The sequence below is a fragment of the Perognathus longimembris genome, chromosome 24 (assembly GCF_023159225.1).
Source record: "Perognathus longimembris pacificus isolate PPM17 chromosome 24, ASM2315922v1, whole genome shotgun sequence".
In the NCBI taxonomy this organism is placed as follows: Eukaryota; Metazoa; Chordata; class Mammalia; order Rodentia; family Heteromyidae; genus Perognathus; species Perognathus longimembris.
Window position 1 is genome coordinate 13,179,922 of NC_063184.1, and position 26,840 is coordinate 13,206,761.

At 41.2% G+C, this 26,840-nt stretch overlaps 1 protein-coding gene across 8 annotated transcripts in view; it reads right to left on the bottom strand.

The window, feature by feature from the left end:
- Positions 1-26,619, bottom strand: part of Sec24b (SEC24 homolog B, COPII coat complex component) — a 69,688-nt gene extending 43,069 nt beyond the window's left edge. Inside the window, exons 1-4 of one of the 8 annotated variants that reach the window (XM_048333341.1) lie at positions 26,416-26,619; positions 14,641-15,378; positions 10,531-10,701; positions 916-1,020 (exon numbers count right to left, since the gene is read on the bottom strand). In XM_048333341.1, the coding sequence (XP_048189298.1) occupies positions 916-1,020; positions 10,531-10,701; positions 14,641-15,378; positions 26,416-26,554 (1,153 nt within the window). In that variant the 5' untranslated portion in view covers positions 26,555-26,619. The remainder of the gene's footprint in view (positions 1-915; positions 1,021-10,530; positions 10,702-14,640; positions 15,379-26,415) is intronic. The other 7 variants (XM_048333344.1, XM_048333343.1, XM_048333340.1 and 4 more) reach the window with 7 other exon arrangements.
- Between the last annotated feature and the right edge of the window lie 221 nt (positions 26,620-26,840).

The window sequence follows — 26,840 nt, forward strand, 5'->3', positions numbered from 1 at the left end:
CAGAGAACTCGGATCTCTTTATAGGAATTTAACAGACCATCACTTCTTGGTTCAGTCTTTATTAAAATTAACAGAGGAACTGAACTGCTTATTTTCAGAAGTATTCTATTTATCAAGATAGAAAAAAACAAGTTGTACCACACAAACATGTGCATGACTTGTTTTCGTTGTTGTTGTTGGTGGTGGTGGTGGTGGTGGTAGTTGGGGGCTTGAATTCAGGGCCTGGGCACTGTCTCTTGAGTTTTTGTGCTCAAGGCTAGCACTCTTATCACTTTGAGCCACAGCTCCACTTTGTTTCATGGTGGTTAATTGGAGCTAAGAGTCTCATGGATTTTCTTGCCCAGGCAGGCTTTGAAGCACAATCCTCAGATCTCAGCCTCTTGAGTAGCTAGGATTACAAGTGTGAGATACCAGCACCCAGCTGCATGATTTCTTTAATTGACATGATATTGACAACTACTTTATAACCAAGAAAGTAATTATAAATTCTGAGTTTTATAAGTACATGACAGGAGAGACCAAGAGAACCTCATCTATTTCTCTATTCACCGGATTCATTTTGGTTAAGTTAAAATTGCATGTAAAGCAGAAAACATTATTCCTAAAAGGGAGCTACAGCCATGGCTCAGTCAGGACTCAATGCTTTGCACAGGACATGAAAAGAAACGGGTGACTGAATGAAAAAAAGCACCTGACATCATGAAAGATGTATTCTATTACTAACAAAATGGTAGCAATAGTCAAAGGAGGAGAAATAAAACACATATCTCATTTCAACTGTCTAAATCCAAATCAAGTAAATTCATTGTGCTAAGTCTCCAGAGACACTTTCTTTTTTTAAAGGCTAAGACTGTAGAAATAAAAGAAAATGTGAGTAGGGAAAGATCAAAAAACTGGTGTAAAGCTAAAGCAGACCTGCTTCCTCATCCTCCTCCTCCTCTTCCTCATCATCGGAAGTTGATGACAAGGGAGTCGGTGCAGAGCTAGCTTGATTATTAACATATTCACCATACTGCATGCCTGTAAAGTGGAAAGCACAAACACAAGAGTCAAACCGACATGAAGGACAAGAAATAAAATTTGACATTGCATTAAAAGTGAGAAAGAACTCTGACATTCCAAAGAACATCCAGCATGCACAGTAATATTAGCAAATGTATTATTAAAACTACAACCATTAGAAAATTTCTGCGAAGCAGTTTAGTAAAAGCAGCTTGAGTATGAACTAACCAGTTAAGTATGAAAAAGTAACATGTATTATTACACTGACATTACTTAGAAACTACATCAATATTCTAAGAAAGCCTTTCTGAGTTCTTTTGCTACATTTGCCTTCTTTTTGTTACATACCAGCTAGGTGGGGTCCTTTTGTTCTACCCAAATAGAAATTATGAGCAAGTGAGAAGAAGCTACTTCCGTTATTCCAGACTCTGCATGTGGCAGAGTAGATGACAGTGCCAGGGACAGTCAGTCCCCGGCCTTTGACAGCTAGGATGGTGGCGCAGGTTTCAGAGCTCTAGGTACTCATCTCCTGTAGCAGGAGAGGTCTCTCCACCAAGGATCTCATACTGCAGAGGACCTGAAGCCCTAAGTGTTAGAGGACCTTTGTACCCAGGTGAGCTGGGGCCCTCCAATGCATACCCATCTCCTCTGTTGCCTCCTGCTGCCTGCTCCATGCTCTTGTCAGTTCTCCTCAGGCTGCTCAGCTTCTCGCAAGAGCAGCTTCCTCCCTGCCACTGCTGCTGCTTCTCTTTTTCTTTGAGATAGCAGCAAGGTGGCAAGATCACTCAGGAGTAAGTGGAGCAACAACAACAAAAAAGTGTCTCCCAGTTGCTGACAAAGTGAGCTGAGCCTCTTGCCTATTATATAGCTAGAAGGAGGAAGGAAAGAAGTGCCTGTACCAATCATAATACAGTTGGCCTACTTTGCAAAAGGATTGTGTTTGCACCAAAAAGTCCATTATGCAAATGAAAGATTTGTTTGCACCAATCAGAGGTACTCTGTTCAGCTGACGTCCCCTCTACCCTGTCCTGGGTAGAAGTGCCAGTTGTGACAGTTAATCTTCTGTTGAGCCTGACACCAGTTTAAGCTGCTTGTGGGGCAGTGTCTTCTGGAGCGAGTTGTGCTCAGGGATTTAGCATGAGGCCAGTCCAGCCTCCCTGATTGGCAGTCCTCTACCCAAGGAAACTGGGGCCCCAGAAAAAGGTCAATCAGGGACTTAAGTCTCCTTAGCACCCAATATCTTAGCACATTTAAAAAAAAATAAGTGCTTCCAAAGGTGCTAACAACAAATGTTTATTGGTAACAAAACTTTAGCAATACAAAACAGTGCTCTAGCAATGATTAACCTCTGTCTTCAGTGTCCTAGGGAGAAGAGGGTCCCAGCCATGTTTCACTTTGACTTAGGGTCACTGTGGTTTTCTTCTGGGACAGTGCTTTCTTGATGGAAAGCAACCATTTGCACTAAACAGCATTTATATAGTACACAAAACATACTCAGATACTGTAGTCAGCACAGTTTCTGGCCCACAGTGTACCTTACAAAACAAATGATCCAAGAGCCTTATTAGTTGACAATTAGACAGGACGATCTCCTGAGGGGAGGTGATCAATCAGGTCTGATATACTGCTTCCTACATGGGACTATGAGGAAGGTTAAGACCTTCCACAGCCCTGGGATCCAATCCTACAGAAGGCAGACTGTGGAAAATGGACATCTTTAGTACTAGTAACTGTGTAAGACTCCCCTTGACTGGATACTTTTGTTACTTAGTCTGGTGAAATCAGACAGAGAAAATTAACAACCATAATTTTGGTTTTCCCGCCCTGGGGCTTAAACTCATGGGCCTGGGTGCTGTCCTTGAGCCTCTGTGTCCAAGGCTAGCATTCTACCACTTAAGCCACAGTGCCACTTCTGGCTTTTTTGAGTAGTTTATTGGAGCTAAGAGTCTCATGGACTTTGCTGCCCAGGCTGGCTTTGACTCGTGATCCTCAGATCTCAGCCTCCTGAGTAGCTGGGAACATCCATACATTTTTTAAAAGGGAAAAGAAAATTAATCTTAAGAATGAAAAGACTTTATGAATAAGAATGAATGTGTTTGTAAGGAAAATTTTAAGGTTCTACTTTGAAAATAAGAATCAAGAGGGGCTAGGAATATGGCCTAGTGGCAAGAGTGTTTGCCTCCTCTACATGAGGCCCTGGGTTTGATTCCCCAGCACCACATATACAGGAAGTGGCCAGAAATGGCACTGTGGCTCAAGTGGCAAAATACTAGCCTTGAGCAAAAAGAAGCCAGGAACAGTGCTCAGGCTCTGAGTCCAAGGCCCAGGACATGCAAAAAAAAAAAAAAAAAAGAAGAAGAAAGAAAACCTAAGAAACCTAATAAGATTCTAGAAATACTTGGTGGCACTGAAAGGACAAAGAAGCTATGAAATGGCAAAGGCATACCGCCATGCCATGCATTCTTCACTGTGTTTTCGGGGTACACTCTATCATTGTGAAGAAATAAAACTCATCCCTATAGTAAGGAAAAAGCTATTATGGAGTAACCAGTCTAAAAGGAAGCTGAGCTTGGAGTATAGATGGGTGAAGCTTTACCTTCCCACCATGACTGAAAGTACCATGGAAAATCTGCTACCTTGCTAAAACATTGTTTTAAATTAGGAGTTATCTCAAATACATCTGAGAGTAAAACTCAATATTCCAGGAAGCTTTTTGATTTAGCAAACCACTAGTAAATGGTTTTATAGGAGTTATTCTTTAAGAATGTTATAAAAGTCCTTCCATTCTTATTTTCCTCCTTCCCATTCCACCCTCTCTCCTTCCCTCCCTGCCAGTCTTTTCACTCTTCCTTTTCTTTCCCTTGCTTTTTTTTTTGGACACAGGACCTCTTCATGTAGCTCAGATTGGCCTTGAGCTGAGAATCCTCTTACCTCCACTTTGTATGGACCTTGGGTTAAAGGTCCGTGCCACCATGCCCTGCTTAAAGTAAAGTACTCAAACACTATTAGCCCTGCACTTTAAAAAGACATGCATACAAAGCAGGGTACCAGTGGCTCATGTCTGCAATCTGACTCAGGAGACTGAGATCTAAGGATCAGAGTGCAAAGTCAGTCAAGGAGAAAAGTCCATGGGACCTCTATCTCTAATTAACCACCAAAAAGTCAGAAGTAGAGCTATGTGTGGCTCAAGTCAGGGACAGGCCCCAGGACTGGCATACACACACACACACACACACACACACACACACACACACACACACACATATATGTACATGTACGTAAGATAAAGATGGTACAAGAACAAATTCTGTTCACTGTACTGAGAGAGAGAAGGCAAAAATGTATGAAAAAATTCAGAAGAAAAATCACTTTTCAAGACTAAATGTTACTAGTTATTGACACCAACCATAGGAGTCAAAACACAAGACAAACATACATATGCACATATATGCATACATACATACACATATGTATGCACATACACATATTAGAATTGATTTATATCCAGCTTTATTATTTATTACTTATTTATCTTCAGATCACTGAATAAAAACATCCCAATGCTTAATTGACAACAATGAGTTGGCCATATAATGATAAAAAAAATTATATAGCAGCTATTTAGTGCACTGAAATACTTAAAAAATCGTTTAGATTATGCTCTGGTTGATGATGCACCATACATTAATGATGTCATGCACTTTTCTCCAACTGTAACTCTTAGGTTAAGAATTTAGTTCACCTTTGTGTGTCAAGTAAATTCTGTTAAAAGCTTGGGGCTATTAGTGGACAAGAGCGTGCCACCTGAGTGAATTCACAAAGGAAGGGTACAAGTTCCAGAATAATCATTCCACATTCCCCTGTCCTGCTGGAGGTGTGTGCAGCAGATACAGACACTGCCGCCCACGAGGAGTTCCGGTCACACAGCAGCTTACCACCACATCAGTTACTCTAGAATACACCAATGGTATATTATGAGTGAATACATGAACGGCACTTCCCAAAGTGCTTCTGTTCAACAGGGTCCTCTTTAAGCGCCTGAGCATAGGCATGAAAATATACAGGCTAAGTATAGGAGAGAGAGCGCACAGTGAAACCCAGTATAGAAATGTTCAGAGATTTCTTACAACTACCAGCACCATCAAAGGGAGAGAGAATGCTATATTCTAATTCATTCTGTCATAACCAGGGTTTCTAATCTATGAATCTAGTTAACCCAGAGGCAAGAAACACTCCAGAGACTCTGACATAATGACTCTGCAATGAACAGGCACCAGTAGTTTAAAAAGATCTTCTCAAGAAAATGAAAGATGAGAGAAGAAAAACAACAAAGCACTCATACTGAGGGCTGAGTTTTGCTCAGTGGTATAGCACCTGTCCAGCACGTACAAGCAGTGGGTTTGAGCCTCTCCCAGGGTGGGGTGATACTTGAAAGAAAGGCTATTCCAAATAAACTACTTACTAGTAAAGATACCTCAGGCAAAACTCTCCAGGAGTCATATCCTGTGGGATTGCTTAGGAAAGGTATGGATGCAATAAAGCAAATTATCTTAAGAGGACTAGGAGGGGTTAGATTTTTCTTTTTCTTTTTAATTCAGCAATTTTGAGCAACTTTTACCTTTCCTAGACTACTAGAAGACTTTTCAAGAGTTCCCCCAAAAGAATGGGCTTTCAGAAACCAATTTCCAGATATCAATTTCTGTACTTTCTTTCCTAAAGACGTGCCAGTGTTTATATAGTCTTTCTCATTCACTTCCCAAAGAAAGCACAGAACCCTGACTTACATAAACCTTCCATGGACCCACTGTTCAGCAGGGTAAAAAAATCTCTGGCACTAAATGGAACACTTCCTCCTGCCTCCTGACCCATGGGCCTTTTCCAGGACAGACATACCACAGTGAGATAGATACGTAACACACACTAAACAGAGGAATGCCTCTCGGAGCAAAAGTCTACATTCCAAAATATGAAAACTAGGGTGGTATGAATAATGACAAATTTATTTAAATAATAATTTTGCCTTCACAAAGGTCCCAACCTGCTCCCTACTAGCTAAGAATCTCTGCCCTTGAAAGTCTTCTGAAAATAAAGTGAGAAGAGGTTAAGAACTAGTGAATAGTAAAGCAACATGACCGACCAGGTGGGAATGGGGGCTGGGCTCAATTTTAGTTCTGGAGGTGTTGTCCTGGCCACGTTACTGACCTCACCTGAATATGGAGAACATGGAACATGGAGGGAGAACTACCTCAAGTGGTTTTAAGGTTTAAGTAATACATTTCAAATGCTTAGACATGATACTTCATCTGAACTAAACACTAAGTATTAACCATTATCATCAGTTTGAACTTTAAAAACATGTATTTTTTGTATATATTAAAACAAGTATCAGTTAATGGTAATATGCATCTCTAAGAAAAGTCATTAACTAGAAGAAGGAAAACCAAGAAAAACCACGCACCAAACCTAAGTGACCAGTGTACTAAGGAATGCTAATTCACTTAGTTTTTATGGTGCTTAATAAAATTAGTACTAAGTAGTTGTACAAAGAAGTTTTACAGGGTCTCAGAATACAACCAAGTTGGGTTGAAGCTAGTTATCCTTCTGTCTCATCTTCTGAGGCTTATAGGAATATGCTATCATACCCACTTTAGCATGGCTAATTCTTTGAACATCAAATGGAATCTTTTCTAGGATTACTAGATTTTTTTTCATGCTACACTAGAAAAGTCCTACAAGGTCGAAGCTACAATTCAGTGGGAGAGTGCCCAGCATGTGCCAAGGTGTGAGCCCCAGAACCAGGAAAATAAACAAGCAAATAGATGAATCCTATCCCTCAGTCAATGACGAAAGACGTTCTACATAAAAATTAGTTAATGTAATTATAATGCAGCATTCATCCATTTCAGAAAGCTCTCACTTTGTTGTATTTTATATTTACTACTTTCAGGGGTGAATTTATTACTTCTCACGATTGTAGGTTCACGCCTGTTTTGAGAACTGCCTTTGCCAAACAGGTTATAGGGACAGAACACTTTTACATAACCCATGACCAATATCCAATCGTTTTTCCTCTGGAATACTAAAGAACATGGTAAGGTACTGCATGGCGACAGTGTAAAGACACATAAACTCTGAATGCCGGCTGGGAAAGGAGAAAGGAGCAGCCAGCTTGGAGCGAGGTCTGCGTGGGTCATCCTCACCTCCACAAAGTTTGCTGGTCTCTGGGTAGGAAACTAAGTGCACTGAACTTCAGATTCCTCATTTACAAAAGGGAAATGAGGTAGGACGTGTATTTCAGGTAAGCAGCAAGCCCAAGGCACTTATTAAATTGTAAACTTCTAGATCAAAGTGATAATAACACAACCACCCACAAACTAGAAAACAAAATCTAACCAATAGCAATTTAAGAAATTTGACTTAGAGGATTAAAATGATTTAAAAAACAAAATAAAAGAATACCGCTTTAGTAGAAGTCTTCCAATACCATTCTTACTTTATGTGACAATTCTCAATAGTTATGTGTATAAAGATGGAAATTGAAATGCAATGGATCATTAATTGGTATATAAAGATGGAAATTGGAATCAATGAATCACATGAAATCCAAATATAAAGATCTAGTGGAGAGAGGGAGAGCCCATTCATCTCACTGACAAACGCATTTTCATGGGCTGGGAATGTGGCTTAGTGGTAGAGTGCTTGCCTAGATGCATGAAGCCGTGGGTTCAACTCCTTAGTACCACATAAACAGAAAAAGCTGGAAATGGCGCGGTGGTTCAAGGGGTAGAGTGCTAGCCTTGGAGTTCAAGCCCCAGGACTGGGGAAAAAAACCCAAAACTGTCAGTCTATATTAGTGTACCCCAGTAAAGCTATCCTTCATCCCTTCATAATAGAGGTAAACAAAAGCTTAGAGGGGCTGGGAATATGGTGTGATAAAGTGCTTGCCTTGTATACATGAAGCCTGGGTTCAATTCCTCAGTACCACATATATAGAAAAAGGCAGAAGTGGTACTGTGGCTCAAGTGGTAAAGTGCTAATCTTGAGCAAAAAGAAGCCAGGGGTAGTGCTCAGGCCCTGAGTCCACGCCCCAGGACTGGCAACAAAAACAAAACAAATAAACAAAAGCTTAGAGATCTAGGAACTGGTGGCCTACACTTGTAATCCTAGCTAATCAGGAGACAAGCTAGCTGGGGCAGGAAAGTCTGTGAAATTATCTCCAATTAACCACCAAATAGCTGGAAGCAAAGCTATGGCTCCAAGTGGTAGAGCATAAGCTTTGAGCAAATAAACTCAAGGACAGTTCCTAAGCCCTGAGTTCAAGTTCCAGGATTGGCACTCAAAAATAAATAAATAAATAAATAAATAAATAAATAAATAAATAAATAAAAAGGGCTAAGGAACTCATTACTACTAAACCAGTATTGCAAAAAGATACTTAAGGGCTGGGAATATGGCCTAGTGGTAAAGTGCTCACCTCGTATACATGAAGCCCTGGGTTTGATTCCTCAGCACCACATATATAGAAAAAAGCCGGAATTAGCGCTGTGGCTCAAGAGGTAGAGTGCTAGCCTTGAGCAAAAAGAAGCCAGGGACAGTGCTCAGGCCCTGAGTCCACACCCCAGGACTGGCAACAAAAACAAAACAAATTAAAAAAAAAAAAAGATACTTAAGGAATCCTATCCATGAAAGAAGAGAAAAAATGAATAAAAACCAGAAAAGAAAAGAAATAAATCCTAATAGACAAATAGATTAGCAAAGGAGGAGAAATAGGAAAGAAGAATCATAACTTCAAAGAGCCTAATATTTTTGCTCATAAGTAGAAGCTAGACCTTAAAACTTATTCACAGACATATATATATATACATATATATATATGTGCCTAAACAGGAAAGAAGAATCATAACTTCAAAGAGCCTAATATTTTTGCTCATAAGTAGAAGCTAGACCTTAAAACTTATTCACAGACATATATATATGTACATATATATATATGTGCCTAAACACATAAAATACACAACACACATACACACAAAGAACATGATTCTAATTGTAGAACTCTAGGGGGAATGAGGGAGGAGGGGGAAAAAGAAAGATGGAGGGTAAAGAATTAAAAAAAATATTACAACTATGTATGAAGACGACATAAGCAATCTCAATGAAAACTATTGGTCAATAAAAGAGTTGGAAAGGTGGGGAAAGAGAATGTATTTGAGAGGGCTATTCTTAACAAAATATAACACATGCATGTTTGAAACACTGTGGTGAAATTATAACCCTATGTTACAATTAGTACATACTTAAGAAAATGAATGACAGGCAAGTAAAATAGGCTTTGTTGTGGACATGAGCACTAGGAGAGCTAATGGAGATGGTGAATGAGGATGAATATAGCCAAAGTAGTTTATTTGCAGGTATGAGAATAGAATGAGACCAGCTGAAATTATTTTCAGAGGGAGCATGGTAAGGGAGAGTGATGGAAAGGGGAAGTTTGATTGGTACATAATGGATGCATGTACAGCAATGTCTCAATGAAATCCCTCTTGTACAATCAGTGTATGCTAACTTTGAAATTAAAACAAAAATAAGAGTTTACAAAGTGTAAACTGACCAGTTGACAGAAAGGGCTCTGCAGGCCATATAAGCACTAAGCAGATACAAGCAGTGAAATCAGCCTAACAAGTTCTGATGCTATTTCCTTTCCTGACTTCCAGAACATAATGGGAGTATTCTTCAAGCTCAATGGAAGATGACATTGCAGAGAAAGGTTCTGAATATATTATAATAGTTGCTCTGAAAATACAAACTGAAGATTCCTGAAAAGAGTTCAACTATTTCTGATGAAATGAAAAATACATTAGCTTGAAACATGAATATGCTGAAATTTTATCCAGACAGAAATTAACCAAGAAAATTTCTGGAAGAAAAGACAATGTAGAGAAATAGGAACAAAAAAATACATTTTTTTTTTATCACTAGTCACTTATTTAAGAGTAATAAACAAGTTAACTTTTGTTTGCCAACTATGCAAGAGTGTGGATTATAATCTCATTTTCACTCCTCAAAGTTTATTTTTTACTAATAATTATAACCTGTACAGAAATCAAGTAGCACAAAAATATTCACTAAATAAGGAAATCTCAGCTGCTTTATCCCTAAAATAACTTTAATAACTTTCAATAACAACATTAAAAAATAAATGGCTCATACTAAAGGGATGGATCAATAATCATAATACATCAACACAAAGGATGTTTAGTAATGAAAAATGGTAAAAAAAAAAAAGACTGCATACATAAAAAACTGTATAGTTTAATAAATGTAAAAGCAAAATGTAAAATGTAATTATGTAGAACAATCAAAATGACAATGGAAATTAAAATATGAAAAAGGAACAGTCACAATTGAACTAAGATCACAAATTACTTTTTTCATGTTTTCTGTGGATAATGGTTACAGTATGACTTTTTCAAATCAGCTATTGGTGCATGTGTGTACATGTGTGTATCAAACAACAAACTTCTCCAATACCTTTCTGCTGGAACAGCTCTGATGGCGGTGTGTCTGAAGCCACAGGCTCGGCTGGGGGCTTCGCAGGAGGCATTCTTGTTGATGGAGCTCCTGGCAGAACAGTGGGTACTACTGAACTGGACTTGGGAGGCATACTGGGACCAGACAGAGAATCTGCAACTGAAGACAAGACTATTCATCCACAGCAACAAATGTGAAGTAGATTAAAATAGACGTATTAACAAAATGCAACTTAATAGAAATTTTTTAGAAAACTTGTAGCATTACATTCATGTGTTCTATATAGGGGGAAAAAAGGCCCTTTAGCTGGTGCTGGTGGCTCACATCTATAATCCTAGTACTGAGGAGGCTAAGATTTGAAGAACGAGGTTTGAAGCCAGTCAGGGAAGAAAAGTCCCTATGAGACTCTTATCTTCAATTACCACTCAAGAACTGGAAGTAATGCTACGGCTTGAAGTGACAGAGCACACTATTCTTGGGCAAAAGAGCTCAGGCCCTGAGTTCAAGCCCCACAACCACCACCACTACTACCACCACCACCACCACCAACAACAACAAAAGGCGGTCTAAAGAAATTATTTTCCAAAGAAACTTAAATGATTCTCCAACTTATCTATCTGTCTAACTGTGTTTGGGGGGTGGGGGGAGTTGGGTGCTACTGGGAGTTGAACTCAAAGTTTTGCTCTTGCTCTACCTCTTGAGTAGCACACCCATACCTACCTTTCATTTGAGTTTAACTCAGGGCCTTTAAATTTAGAGTTTAACTCACTTTTGCTAAGATGGTGTGTTACTGCTTAGCCATGCCCCTACCCCATGTTCCAAATTTTAGTGACAGTTTTTCTAAAACATTTCATAAACTTCCTCACCTTATTAAACAAAATGAACACAATGACAATTACCATTAACTGTTGTACTATGTAACAATGTATCAGGTAAGAAGATGAGTGAACTTACCTGACTATAGTAATGTGATTTCTGAATTATAAAAAAATATTTTAAGTGGGGCTGAGGATGTAGCTTAGTGGTAGAGTGTTTGCCTAGCATGCATGAAGCCCTGGGTTCAATTCCTCAGTACCACATATACAGAAAGAGCCAGAAGTGGCACGATGGCTCAAGTGGTAGAGTGCTATCCCTAAGCAAAAAGAAGCCAGGGACAGTGCCCAGGCCATGAGCTTATCAAGCCCAGGACTGGCAAAAATGATATACATATATTTCAGCTGCATTTTTTTTTAACATGGTAAACTGCTATTTGTTATGGGCTGGTTTTAACCAGATTCCTTATTTCAAAAACTATGGGCTTCACCATAACACCATGTTGGATGTCTCAAATAAAAGTACATTTGATTCACAGTAGCCTTTGAGATACCTCAAATTAGCAAATATATTGCCTGTAGTTATAAAAACACTGACCTACAGGATCACCTTTAAAATTATCCTATAAAGAGATGCCTGAAAAGCCTATGGTAAAAGAGTAATGACAACAGGAGCCATGTTCTATGAACAGACACTATTATAGGTATATGTACTCTAGCAATACACACACACCCATACCTGTGATGTATATATGTAAACAAACCTAGGTTTAAGGACTATGATAACAGAATACAATTTGCTATACTGTACTTCCGCATAGTGAACACTTAAAGCAGCTGGGGGAAGGAGGTAGAAAGCAGTCTAAATAATGGGATGGTCACAACACTTAAGGAAGATTTTCATTACCCTATTTGTGAAGCCCCTCCCAGGTGCAGAGGTGGAAGTTTCCCTAAGATAGTTTCACAGTGTGTGTGCTAAAGGTTAGGGGGAGGTATGTAGCCAGAATACAGAATCTTCTAGCCCCAGGGGCAGACTGCAGGAGATGAAACCTTCAGTCCACAGAGAGATTATAGTCTATTTGGCCCAGTACTTCAAACAAATGTTACCATTTGCCACAGTGCCACGCAAGCAAAATAGCAAATGCTGCTTTTGTGGGTCTCCTTGCTTAGCATAGTCTACAACTGGCAGCACTTATGTGGAAACTTGCTAGGCCTACCACACCTGATGAATCAAGATCCTAACTGACTCATATCCACAGAGTTCTAAAAGGACTCCCCCCCCACCCCCCCACCCCCCGCCCCGGAATATTTAGAAGTGAAACAAAAACATAGGAATAAGCATTTCACACTTCAAATGTTCTTTCATTTTAAGTTGTCTTTCAATTATGAAGAAGCTGCTTACTGGCTTATATTAGATACACAAGAGAGGGCTGGGATGTGGCTCAGTGACAAAGTACTTGCCGAGCAAGTGCAACTTCCTGGGTTCAATCCCCAGTACCAAAAAAAGAGAAAGAAAAGGAAATAGACACACAAGAGAGGATTTCATGGTTACATCTTTGTACTAAGAAAAGTTATTTATTTTTTAAAATTACTCAACTTTATCATGCTTACCCTTCATAACTAGTACCATACGTGTTAAGAAATCCTTCCCTACTCTCTTGAGACAGCCTTCTATATTTTCTCTTAAGTTTTGCCCTTCTGAATTTAAATAATTAATTTACCTACAATTTCTTTTATATATGGAGAATTACTCGTCTTCCATCTTGTAGCCAAGTTTTCACTTTTTCAGACAAAACTGCCCTAAGCTTCATGATTAACTTCAGACTAAGCTTCATGACTAACAGGCCAAACACACCTAAATTAAGCTCTGTAAGCACCCCAAGTCCTTGCTTCATGACACATAAATAATGGAAGCGTTTCATCCATTCACATTCGTGTGGATGTCTGCCTCCACAAAGATGGGCTACAGAGTGCATGTGGATAAGAACAAGCCTCTTACTATTTAATCTCTCAACATTAGAAGAACTTCAGCACAAAGCAGGCATGTAAGTTTTCGTTAGAGGAAAGCAGAGGTACCAACAGTAAGGACCAGAGAGGCATGCCAATCAAAAAGGAATTGGTCCTTTTCCAAAGGGAATGTGACTGAAGAAACCACACATAACATCTGGCACTGTGCAAAGTAAATTGTCAAACTGCTGTTTAGTTGATGGAATATTTAGAGACATAAAGCATACTTCAAAAGTAAATCTTCTGTCTGTTTTTATATTAAGGAAGTTCTTTAGATAGTTCCGAGTAGCTCCTTAGTTCCTTGTAAGTTATACAGAATTTATTTCCTCATATATGATATATATGAGGGTTAGGCTCTGGATAGCCTCTCAAAAGATTATTCCTTTGTTATTCCGATAAAAGTAAATCCTGCTGGACACGAGTGATTCACACCTGTAATCTTAGGAGGCTGAGATCTGAGGATCAAGGTTCGAAGCCAGCCCGAAGTCTGTTTGAGTCATTTCTTATTAACCACCAAAAAGCTGGAAGTGGAGCTGTGGCCTAAGTGGAAGAGTATATTCTTGAGCATAAAAGCTCAGGGACAGCACCCAGCCCCTGAGTTCAAGCACCAGAACCAGTGCACATGCTCATGTGTGTACACATGTGCACACGCACATGCGTACACGTGCGCGCACACACACGATATATATTTAAACATAATATATATAAAATATAACATATATGTGTATTTTTTCATATATTCTATAATTTTAAAGCTAAGCCATTTAACTACACTTTGGGTTTAGGAAGATCAGAAAGGCTAACTACCATGGTATTCTTTATGTACTTTATGTCCATCTTCCTTATCCTGTATCCTAAGTTGCCAATTTGAGGACAATAAAACAGTTTTAGAGAAGCCACTGTAATGTTATAGGTCATTACTTTTCTGGGGCTCTGGATGGATCAAGCTGACCTAGAATGAAAAAGAACGTGCCACCAGGCATTTCTCTCAAATGGACCCTGCCAATTTGCTCTATACCCAATTCACATTAATGCCCTATAGTAGAGGCATAAAATACATCAGCATTCACTAAGAACCCAACTAAGGAACTAAGTTATACAGGGAATATGGTTAGGTGGCTAATCATCAATGGGGGGATATGCCATAAATTATCTCAATAAAAACATCAAATACACTGCTATGGTGAGCTAGTTTTCACTTTTTCTATTAGGCAAAATCATCTTTAGCCTTCCCATAAGTAAACACCTGATTGGAGATGCATTGATTTTGAATCATGCTTTGGCAACCTACCGGTACTTGTTGAGTTGTTGTTGGGTGTAGCCATGGATCCCATGTGGTTTTGGAGATTGTCTTGGGTTGATGGAAGGCTTGGAGCGGCCCATGGTAGGGTGTTATATCCTGAAAGATTTTGCTGCTGATGGTGCTGTTGTGGAGGAGGGGGAAGTGGTGACGGATGGCTGAGAGCTGGATTTTGGCCAGAAGATGAATTATCTTTAACTGGCCTGACAGCTGGAGCCTTCTGTGAGGTAAACATTTGCCCATATGGGTCACCAGCAGGCAGAGAAGGATATGAAGCACTAGGATACACCGCGTTAGAAACAGCTGCCATAGTATAATGACCACAAGTAGAGGGAAATCCCTGAGAAGCAACGGACGAGTTGGCAGAGTACATGGCTGGGCTATTGTAGTGATTCACAAAAGAGGGGTGTAACTGGGAGGCACTCGTATGCAAATGGGATGCTGATGATGCAGCACCTGGGAAAGATCCTGGAGTGGATCCCACCACATGAGGGGCAGGAAGACCTCTGCCATACATTTGCTGTGTTCCTGGTTGGTGGGCTGTGCTTGGAGTCACCACATTTTGTGTGGGTACTGAATACAGACCAGAATAGTAATCATCACACTGGTTATCCAATGGCATGGAGGTCATTTTTCCAGGTCCTTGAGAGTAATGTCCTGAGGGGACAAGATAGTTTTGATGATGGAATCCATACCCAGAGGGAACCTGCATTTGACTCAGTGCTGGACCTGAAAAAAACAAGAAAGCCAGTGTTTACAGGTATGTATAAACATAAAATTTCAAACAGTTCCTATCCAAATGTTGACCAAATTCAAACTTTATCCTTCATAATATCAATTCATTACAAAAGAAACAGATTATCATAGACCTGTTGAAGCGAGCCTTCAATGGCCCCTAATGAGCCTCCCACCTTTGGTATTCAGACACTTAAGTATCTTTCCCTCACAAACCAGGATGGCCTGCATGACCAATAGCAGACAACACATCACTTCTAAGATTTGCCTAGTCTTCGATTCTGACTCTTTCTCTCAAGACTACTCAGTTTGGTAGAAACAAGCTACATTATGAACAGCTTTAGGGAGAAGGCAATGTCATGAGCAAAGGAATTCTCTGGCCAACAACCAAAGATACATCAGGCCCCGCAACTATCACAGGAGTGAGTTTGAGAGCATCTTTCAAACTCAGTAGAGTCAGAGTACACATAACTTTCATTAAATAAAAAATACAAACAGGACCATGACTAAGTTCTACAATGTGCTTGTAGTAATTAATATCCTTTTGTGTTAGAATATATAAATCCTTACTTTAAAAATCTACACAATATTTCATTGGAGGTAACATTATTTACCAAATCCTCATTGATATTATTTATTTCAGAAGGTAAATTGAAAATTAAGGAGGTTAATTTCTATGATGAATCTTCATAAGTAACCTAGAAGTAAAACTACTAGATGTTTAAAGGTTTATCCTTTAAAACTTAACTATTACATGAGACATGGTGACATATACCTATCATCTCAGCACTCAGGTGTCAGCTGGAGGCAAGAGGGTTAAAAACTACCTTCATGATAAGAGAGATGGGTTGACGTTTGTACTAAGGATATGAAAGCATATGCTACACCTGTGCTACAAACACTGTAATCATCATATTCTTCACCACATGCAATCACAGGGGAAAAAAGACATTGTCACTTACAAATCCTACGTTACAGAGAAAAATTCATTAATTTTATTAAATCTCAACCCTGGAGTAAAGGTTTCTAATATTATATAATGAAAATAAGACTACCCATGATGAACTTGTATTACATTGCTAACATAGGAAGATTATCTTGAGGAAAAGTACTTATTAACTTAGCTGCAATTTTTCTTGTGAACAAAAGCATCAGAAAGTAGAATGCAGCAGAGTATACAAAAACAAAATACATTATTAGCATACCTGTTCACAATAGAAATGCAAGGCTATTTCAACATTGGAATACATCAAATGTAATTCTAGGAATAGACAAGCCATATTACACCAATAGATGCTAGAATGCATTAGGTAAAATCTAATATTCATTAGTAATAATTTTTAAAGCTTCCTAAGACTAAGGCTAGGAGGAACTTTTTTTTTCCTTTTTCAGTTTGTGATGCTGCATATCAAACAAAAGTTGAGCATGCTAAGTTATCACTCCCTACATCCCCTAGAAGGAAATCATCCGTAATAGTGAAAGAGAGAGAGAGAGATAGAGAGAGAATGAATGTTTCTGAAATCTAAAGATAAGGAGATGCCCTCTTTCTCCACTCCTATTCAAAATATTTACTCCACCAAGCTAAGAAAGAATATAGCCATAGACTGGAAAGGAGATAAATCTCCCTTTATTTATAGAATCACATGACCACAAAAAATTAAAAGGATGGTGAAAACAGATGCAGAAGCCAATCTCTCAGTGGTTAAAGTTGAAATAATGTGGATAAAAATAAATAAACATAATTCGATTAAAATTCAAAGAATAGGGCTGTGAATGTGGCCTAGTGGTACATTAAGCCCTGGGTTCAATTCCTCAGCACCACATATACAGAAAAAAAACCAGAAGTGGTGCTGTGGCTCAAGTGGTTGGGTGCTAGCCTTGAGCAAGCAGTGGCCAAGGGTAGTGCTCAGGCCCTGAGTTCAAGCCCCAGGACTGGCAAAAAAAGTATAAAATTCAAAGAACAAAATATGTTTAGTCCATAATAATGTAAGTATATGACCAAGTTTTAAAAAGGAATTAGCAGTCAACATTTTCCTTAGAGAAAAATTCCAAATAATGAATTCAGAGGAAATTCACCATTAGGATTCTGTAGTAATGCCTGCTGCAAGTGTCCCTGGGGAATGGCAAAATTAGTGAGGGAAATTTTAAGGAGAAGTGGGATAGAATAACATCTATTTTCTCAAGAATAGTTATTAATTACTGTGACGATTTTAACATGTGTAGAAACAGTATTTAATACATCTCATCCCAAGCGCTAGAGCTTAATTCCTCTTCTTTTGAAGCTATACTGTAGGTAAGCAAGTCACTCTAACCAACACAGTAGTAAAAGGAAAAAAAACACCTTCATGGTGGAGGAATTTGGTAATCATCTCTGCTATGGACTGTATGTTTATAGCTATCCCTCTCTACCCACCCCCCTGCACCTACTTTGAATTATTGTGTTGAAGCCCCAGCACCCAATTTGACCATCATGATTGGGTAATGGCCTTACAAGACAAAGATCTCCCTATGCACAATTAACAAGCAAAGGTCAAGTGACACACAGCAACAAGGTAAAAAGAAGCCTTTCCTCTGACCTCAGACTTCCAAGCTCCAGAACTTTGAGGAAATACATGTCTGTTGCTTAACTATGCTTTCTTTCTTTTTAATAGCAGCCTGAGCTAAGACCTACTTGGTTAACATAAGGTGAACAGGACCAGTAATAAAACAAACTGGTATTGTGTAACCCCTGATATGATGCAATAATGTATTTTACCTTTATATTCTCTCTAAAAATTGCTATCTCCAATCTAATCATGAGAAAGCATCAGAAATCCAAAATGAGTAACTGAAAACAAAATATCCACCCAGTATTCTTTAGTTGCCTCGATTGAAAAATAAGAACCAAGAAGTTGTCACAGACTAAGAACAAGAAACAAGATAACTAAATGTAACATGATATCCTGAACTGGATCCCACAACAGAAAAAGACATCAGTAGAAAAACTGATGGAATGCAATTTAAGAAATAAGTAACTGTAGCATAGTTAATTATATTTTACCAATTTTAATTTCCTGGTTTTGATAAATTGTCTAATGCCCCATGGTTTTATAAGCTGTTAATATTAATGCTGAGGGAAAGGTTTTATCCTTCCTGTACTATTTTTGGAACACTTCCATCTAAACTAAAAAGGTTTTTTAAAGCATCTATGCAAACAATTGTTGGGAATGATCTACTAAATTGATTATATGACACAATTCTTTTGGCCAATGACCATGCCAAATATAAGCAGAGTGATTTTCCTGGAAAGCAAATCTGATCATTACCATCCTGTATAAAACTTTCCAATGGCTTCTCTTTAAGAAAAATTCAAATTCTTTAACATGGTCAGTAAGACATCTATCTAGAATCTAATCTCTGGAACCTGTGACTATGTGAAGTCACATGGCAAAGGGAAATTAACCAGATGAACTGTACTAGAGTGTAGCTCTGATTATCCAGGTGGTCCCAAGGTAATCCTTAAAAGCAGAAAAGAGGCTATACAAGAATTTCAGAGATACAATGTTGCTGACTTTGAACATGGAGAAAGCAGCCATGAGCCAAGGAATGTAGAAAGCTCCACAAACTGAAAAACAGCAAAGAAAATGATGCTCCCCTAGATTCACCAGAAAGGAAAGCAGTCTAGTAGAGAAATCTTGGTTTTAGCCTACCTGGACTTCTTATCTACAGTTAATGAATCCATGCTGTTCTGAGACTCCAACATGTGGCAATCTCTCACAGCAGTGAACAGAAAAGACGCTGCAAAGGCTCTTCCCCCTGGGATCTGTGCCTATCTGTCCTGCTTCAGGGCTAGCTTACTCCTTCACAAGATGGTTTTCAACAGGTGTGCCTCAGCATACTAGGACACTCTCTAAGTCCTTCACATCACATCCTTTGCCAAAGTCTGATCAGTAAGCAAAATTTACATTTGCTACAACGAAAGATGCATGATTCTGATATGAAAGCAAACAGAATATTGAGCAGGTGGGAAGACACACACACACACACACACACACACACACACACACACACAGAGCTCGAGTAAGAACTGCGCCTCAGGGGATCCCAAAGGAGCTGAAATGGCAGAATAATTTTACTTTTCCTTTTAAAGGCTTCAGAACAGGATCAAGTAAATACCATCCCCAAACTTGGTTTTTCTATGCACATGTTCAAAGACAAATTCTTTTCTGAATGCCACTAAAAATGTATGAAAGGGCTATGAATCACTGTTCTACACACACACTGAATGAGAGTTTTAAATTTGTCTTTGGCAGTACTGGTGTTGGAACCAGGGCCATGCTTTCAACAACAAATGAAGGTGTTTTTTGCTAGTTTGGTTTTTGACAAGGGTTTGAACTCAGGGTGCAAGATTGCTTGCTTAGCTGGCGCTCTACCACTTGGGCTATTCTGGAGTTGGAGTCTTGCAGACACTGATGCACAGGGTGGCTTCAAACCACCCCTCTCCTGATGGCAGCCTCCTAAGCAGCTAAGATGACAAGTGTGTGCCACTGGTGCTTGACTATACATGAGTTTTCTTAGGACACATGAAATACAATTTGGTTTGGAAAACTTCAAAATGCTCCTCCTTTTGTTCCACTTTCATTACCCTGTAGTTCATGACAGTTGTAACCAAACTGCTCTACCACACAGTCTCCAGTGGCTTTTCTTTGATCCAAATGAAGCTCAAACCTCCTAGCTTAATTTCCCAAAACCTCCAAAAGCCCAACATATCCTTGAATATTGTTCTTCCAGTGCTCTCCCTCCCATATATTTTTAAGTGCCTTGCTTTGATCCACACAATCCTACCTGATCATTCAGATTTTGTTCATAACTTTGGACACAGTTGGTGCTCCACTTGACCTCTTCCCTATTACAAGTCGTCAACTGGCCGCTAACTAGACATTATTTTACTACTCCACTTCTCTCTCCACTTCGTGTTTTTCCTGATCCTATTACAAGAGGCTTTTGACATACAATCTTCAAATATTTGAAAGCAAACTAACCCACCTGGCTGCAAGCTGGCTGGTTAAGGTGCATGGCCTGTTACAAAAAACCTTCCAAGAGTGGATTTGTGGGAGAGAGATCTAGAAAGTGGAAGAAAATGAAAGGCCGAGATACTGACTGAACCTTAAAGGCAAGAAGGGGGTAAATTCCTCTTAGTGGCAAGTCTCCCAAAACAATAATGCAATACAAAGTCCAGGTCACTTATTTAAATGAGTATATACTGTGGAATGCTCCTGGAAGTATGATGAGGAAAACCCCACATCATCTTTGCCATTCGGAGAATGGCTGATATTCCAAAGACGTGGAATTGAGGGGACTTCCCTGCTAAGCACCAAACAGCACCTCAGTTAATGCAGTCGTCTCACCATATCTACAAGGAAGGAATCTTTATGCCAAAGCTCAAAGATCTCAGTGATGCTAAGTACCTTTTCTCCACAAAACCTTGAGCGACCTTTTCACCAGTCCATGCCTTCTGGGAAATTCTGAGTTTGGCTCAGTCTATTGCAAATAGTGCTTCTCCAGGGCTGAATATGTATGACGTCATCCTCTAACAACTCTACAGTGCTTTCTATGAAAATGCTTTACTCCTAGCAAAGTTTATAAAGCTTGACTCAACCTCTGTCCCACTTCACAAAGTCTCTAGCATCAAACACTTGAGGGTTTACAAATGAACTAAAAAGAGGAAGGTAGCTAAAACACTATTAATGGAAATGACTGTGGTTTACAAAATTATTACAACTATATGCTCAGAAACCTGAGTCATTGCCAATAAAGCCATATAGATTTAAAAAATTAATACACATGGATAAAAGGTGTTTGTTTATACAGAGTGAATAGTTTGTAACGATCCTTGAGCTATCTATTAGTCAGTGTAGAAAGGAATTATGCATCCAGAGAGCTATTTTATACCATACCCTGGGCAGTGATAAATACAGACTAGAAACCTGAGACACTGGCCAAAGGGAACATACTTCAGACACACTGGGGAGACTAGCATCACTTTAAATTTTGCATGTGGTCTCAAAGTTGAAGGGTTTCCTGTAACTGATGAACCAGATTGTATCGCTAGGTGAATGGTGTGCTTACTGATCCTTTTCATAATGAATTTTAATAACTAGACTCTCATTTCTTGCATTACTGACAATTAAACTGATAAAAGTGCCATCAGTATCACTCTTGGAAAGGACATATGGTGGGGAGAAAACACTTTCATGCAAAAATGTTCATCTAAAAGTTAAGTGAAAAAAAAACCAATAGCATATTGATATTACAAAAAAAATGCTTCTACTCTGTGTAGGGTATTTTTGGTTTTGTTTTATTTTGTTTGAGGCAGGGTCTCATTATGTAGCCAGGATTGCTCTCCAAATTTTTGATCCTCCTACCTGTGTTTGCTACCATATTCGGCTGTAAGGAAAAGAAAAAACTTTAAAAAGACACTTTCCATCTGGCTCTGGTGGCTCATGCTTGTAATCCTAGCTACTCAGGAGACTTTGAATTCTGAGGATCAAGATTTGAAGCCAGGCTAGGCAAGAAAGTCCATGAAACTTTTGTCTACACTTAGCCACCAAAAAGCAGGAAGTGGAGCTGTGGCTCAAGTGATGGTAGCCTTGGGCAAAAAGCTCAGGGACAGCACCTAAGCCCTGAGTTTAAACCCCAGGATGGGCATACACACACAGAAGACCCCTTTCAAGTCTGAGGGCAGAGCCTCCCACCTGTAATCCCAGCCACTCCATAGGTAGAGATCAGGAGGATTTGAGGCCAGCCTAGAAAAAAAAAATTAAGATCCCAATCTCAACCAATAAGCTGTGAGTCCTAACTACAAGAGATCACCCCAACCACCCAGCTCAGCCAATATGTTGATGTCTCAGCTAAACAAGACACATGTAAGTAGAGGGATTTAGGCCCGCCAAGGGCAAACCCACAAAACCCAGCCTGAAAAGTGCCTGGGGTGTGTGGTTCAAGTAATAGAGTCTTTGCTTAGCAAGCACCAGGCTTCAAACCCTCAAACTGAGTTCAAACCTCAGTATTAACAAAAAAGAAAAAGAAAAAAAAATACCTTTAGGTTCAAGTTAATTGGGAATCATTCTGGAGCTACATAACTATTGGGTTATTAATTCACTCAACCCTTCTATGTTTGATGACTCAGCTTTAAAAGAAATCTCAATAGGCAGAGAAAAAATGTAGAGAATATTATACCTTCTTTTCCTCCTGATTTCCCCTCAGGACTCTACAATCTCCTTTGGGGGGAAAAAAAAAACAACTGTTTTAAAAAAATTTGCTAAAGTATCTTAGGGAGAAACTCTTAACTTTGCAGACTTAGGTGATAGCTGTGTGGAGTTCCCCAGCGGACAGCAACTGGACATCCTCTAAACGGATTCAACTCACACCCCATCGCCTTGAATGAGACCAGATCACACAGGCAAAGGGCAGCATCCCAAGAGACATCCCCACCTCAGAGAAACACATCGATCAGCTCACTACCAGAGACATTATAAAGGATACAGGAGAGGTTTTGGCTATAGCTCTGGGGTAGAATGTTTGCCTGGCATAACTGAAATGTGGCCCAATCCCCAATACCACAAACATAATTAAACAAATAGAGATAGGTCAATAAAATGAGAAAGGATACAAAGAATTGCCAGTGGAGGAGATTCACAAAGCAAGGAATGGGAGGAGGGAGTGGGCTTCATGTACCTACCACTGTTGAGCAACCCAGAAGCTCATCAAATCTTACTGTTCAGGGGCCAGCCTCTCCCCGCCCCGCCCCCCCCCCCCCCCCCAGTTGATAGTAAAGACCAAACTTTCTAACCTTCTCAAGTTTTAGTCTTTCTGTACCAGTCTCATCTCAAAGCAATCTGAGGCCCCACCCTAAGTCACGTCCAGATGTTCCCACAAATAACAAGACAAACTGCTGTCACCCAAGAAGTTCTCCAAGTTTTAGATGCTCTCTGACAGAAACCCAGCTCAGAAACCATATTTATGTCATGTTCTGTCTTCCATGGTATTTTAGACTCTTATTTGGCCTATTCCATGTCTGGAATTCTACAAAGAGCAATAAAGCAAAATGGTTCATGGAAGATTAAAGAATAAATCAGAAATCCAAATAACTGCCTGATCTTTATGACTTTTTTTTTCTGAAACTAGGAAACAAAACAAAAATAGATTTAATCTTGTTGCTTCTCTACTTAAACTAATCCCTTCCACAAATGCAAACGTGACCCCTAGCTCTTTATTTCCAAATTCCTGAGCATGGCATTTTAAGGCCTTTCTGCGCTCTGGCCCCCTTGTAACCACTCTGAGCTGCCAGCCCCATGCTTTTCTCTGCTACTCCTACCTTTGCTTTCAGTTTCCTAAGCCCAGTATTTCAAAGTGCACAAACATTCCCAGACTTTTGTTCATGCTGTACCTTCCTCCTACAGGCAGCCATTCCTTCCCACCACTACCTGTCAAATCCCTCTCCAAGCCAGCCCCAGCCAACTAGCAGTGTCTCCAACATACAGGTCAAGTTAAAAGAGGGTTTTATCTAATCTACTAGCCTAACCCTGGTTGCCAGGCAACAGATGTCGAAATGACTGTTGCAACTTTAAAGAAAAGGAATGATTATAAACAGTGGAAATCAAGCATCCTTTATGCTTGGCATCAAAACACTGATTTGTTCTTACAAATTTAACATCCTATTTGGCTGAGTAAAACATCCTGGCAGCTCTGAGGATCCATAAAATTTATAAAGCTAAAATAAACACTTGCCACTTTAAAAACTCTTCTAGCTGGACGCTGGTAGCTCATGCCTGCAATCCTAGCTACTCAAAAGGCTGAGAATTGAGGATTGTGGTTTGAAGCAGCACTTAGAAAAAGCTGGAAGTGGCACTGTGGCTCAAGTGGTAGAGCCCTATATATAGCCTTGAGCAAAAAAGCTTAGGGGGCTGGGAATATGGCATAGTGGTAGAGTGCTTGCCTTGCATACATGAAGCCCTGAGTTCAATTCCCCAGCACCACATATATAAAAAACGGCCAGAAGTGGCGCTGTGGCTCAAGTGGCAGAGTGCTAGCCTTGAGCAAAAAGAAGCCAGAGACAGTGCTCAGGCCCTGAGTCCAAGCCCAGGACTGGCCAAAAAAAAAGCTTAGGGACAGCACCAGAGTTCAAGCCACAGGACTGGAAAAAAAAAAAGTTCATCCAGATGATAGCATGTACTGAGAAAATACAAAGAAAAAGCAAGCCTTGAACCACTGTCAATCACTGATGTCATAAAAGACCTGTCACTTATTTCTCAATTATCATCTCCTTTCCTCACACAAGGATTTGTTAAAACAAAATGTAACCAAGAACTTACATTAAGGTTACAAGAATGAAAACTGCTCACAAATATTTCTTTATTTATGCTCAGGACAAGTGTACACCAGCAACACTGTTCACATTCAAATCCCTTTATTGTAAAACTGCTGGAAATGAAGTATATAATATTGACAAAGGATTATGAAAGAACACCCTCCACCTCTGATTCTCTGCATGCATGACGAATTTCACGTTTGAAAGGCACCAGTTGTAAAACTGAGGAGTAGCTAGTTATCAGACAAGCATCAAGCAAGTTTGTTTAACAAATTAGATACGACAGGCTGAATGATGAATTTCCACGTTTTTCAAGAGCATCAGGTGCCAAACTCAGACATGGTTAGTCTAGTAAATTTTGACTAGCAAATCAGATGAAATAGGTCAATCGTTTGGGGAGTAGTTTTGTTTGTATCAACACGGAACCAAGGTGCCTTCTAAACCCAGCCCATTACTTTTGAAGGTTTTCATTGGAGGGTACTATCAAGTCGAATGGGCAACCAACCACCCCAAATCTCCAGAGGCCAGTTGTCCTAAAGATGACCAGTTTCTCAACTGACACTCTTGCATAGAATATTAGCATGAACCCTGAGGAGCCCTAGCCTCCAAGTAGGTAACAACTCTGGCACTTTTTTTTTCTTCCAATTTCTCAAAGTGGATCTAGACAAAGGAGAGGGGGGAGGGAGAGAATACCCTGATCTTACCCTGTTGTTCACTCAGACCAGTTTGACACGTACCTGCTTCTGGAGAAGGCCTTGTCTCCCAAAGGACCAACCAACCAACCAACCAACCAACCAACTCTGGCACAATTTTCTATTTCTGGAAGTGGGACTAGAAAAGAGGAGGGAGGAATACCAGCCCCCCCGCCCCCCCCCCCCCTCTTCTCAAGGTGTTGGTTTTAGATCCTGTTTGACACCTGGCTCCCTTTTCAAAACACTGCAAGCCAACTTCAAACGTGGGGGCCAGAAGCCCCGCAGAGCAGCCACTACAGATCTCGAGGGGGCTGAACGGGGTCAGCGTTATGGGGACACTCGCATTTACACCCCTTTGTCTACCAAAATAAACACACACACACACACACACACTCACACACACTGGAGTGCAAAGTGAAGTTCTCTTCCCAGGCAGGCAACATGCTCGCCGGGCCTCAAAAAAGAAAAAAATTAAAAAATTAAAAAAAGAAAACCACGATGCATCCGTGCTGACCAGGAAGGCAGGAGGGCACCATCCGCCTAGCGGTCCCCCAGACCGTGCACGCACGCGTGGCCGCGGGCCCGGCCCGGCCCGGCCCTGCCCGCCCCAGGGGTCGCTCGGGGCAACTAGCCGGCCCGCGCCCGGCACGGACGTCACACGTTCCCACCGCACGTGGGCTCCATGTCCTACGTTCCCGGCCTCAGGTCTCGGGGTGCCGGGGTCCCCTTCCCCGCGGTAACCAGCCCGGTCCCGGCTTTCCCACGCCGGGGCGCCCCTCCCCCGCGCGCCCCGCCCGGCCCCCCACGCCATCCACGCCCCGCGAGGCCCCTCGCGGCCCCCGTACCGCGATCCCACCGCTCCCGGGGCCGCGACGCCCCGCCCGGCCCGGCCCAGACCCCAACCTCGGCCCCGGCCCGACCCCGACCCGCCACGCAGGCCGCCCGGCCCGCACTAGGCCCCGCGCCGCGCCCGGCCGCAGCCCGCCTCACCGTTCTGCTGCGGCGGTGCCGGGCCTGGGCCTGGGCCCGGGCCAGCGGGCGTGGCGGCTCCGGAGGCGGCGGCTCCTGCGAACTTAGGCGGGAGGCGAGCGCTGGCGGCCGGGTGAGGGGACCCGGCGGGGGCCGACATGACGGCGTCGCGGACGGCGGCGGCGGCGGCGGCTCGGCCCGGGGAGGTGGGCGGAGGAAGGCAGGGAGGGCGGGGCCCGGTGGCCAGAGGAAGGGGAAGGAACGCGTCCGCGTCACCCGGGGAGCCGCCCGGGCTCCAGGCGCCCGTGGCCGCGCTCAGTGCTTCCGCGGCCACCGGAGCCCCTCCCAGCCCCGACCCCCGTGCGCGGGACCCCGGCCGGGGGCTGCTCCCCGCGCGCGCTGCCGCGCCCCCGCAGCGCCCCCTGCGGGCTGGAGCCGGGCGGCGC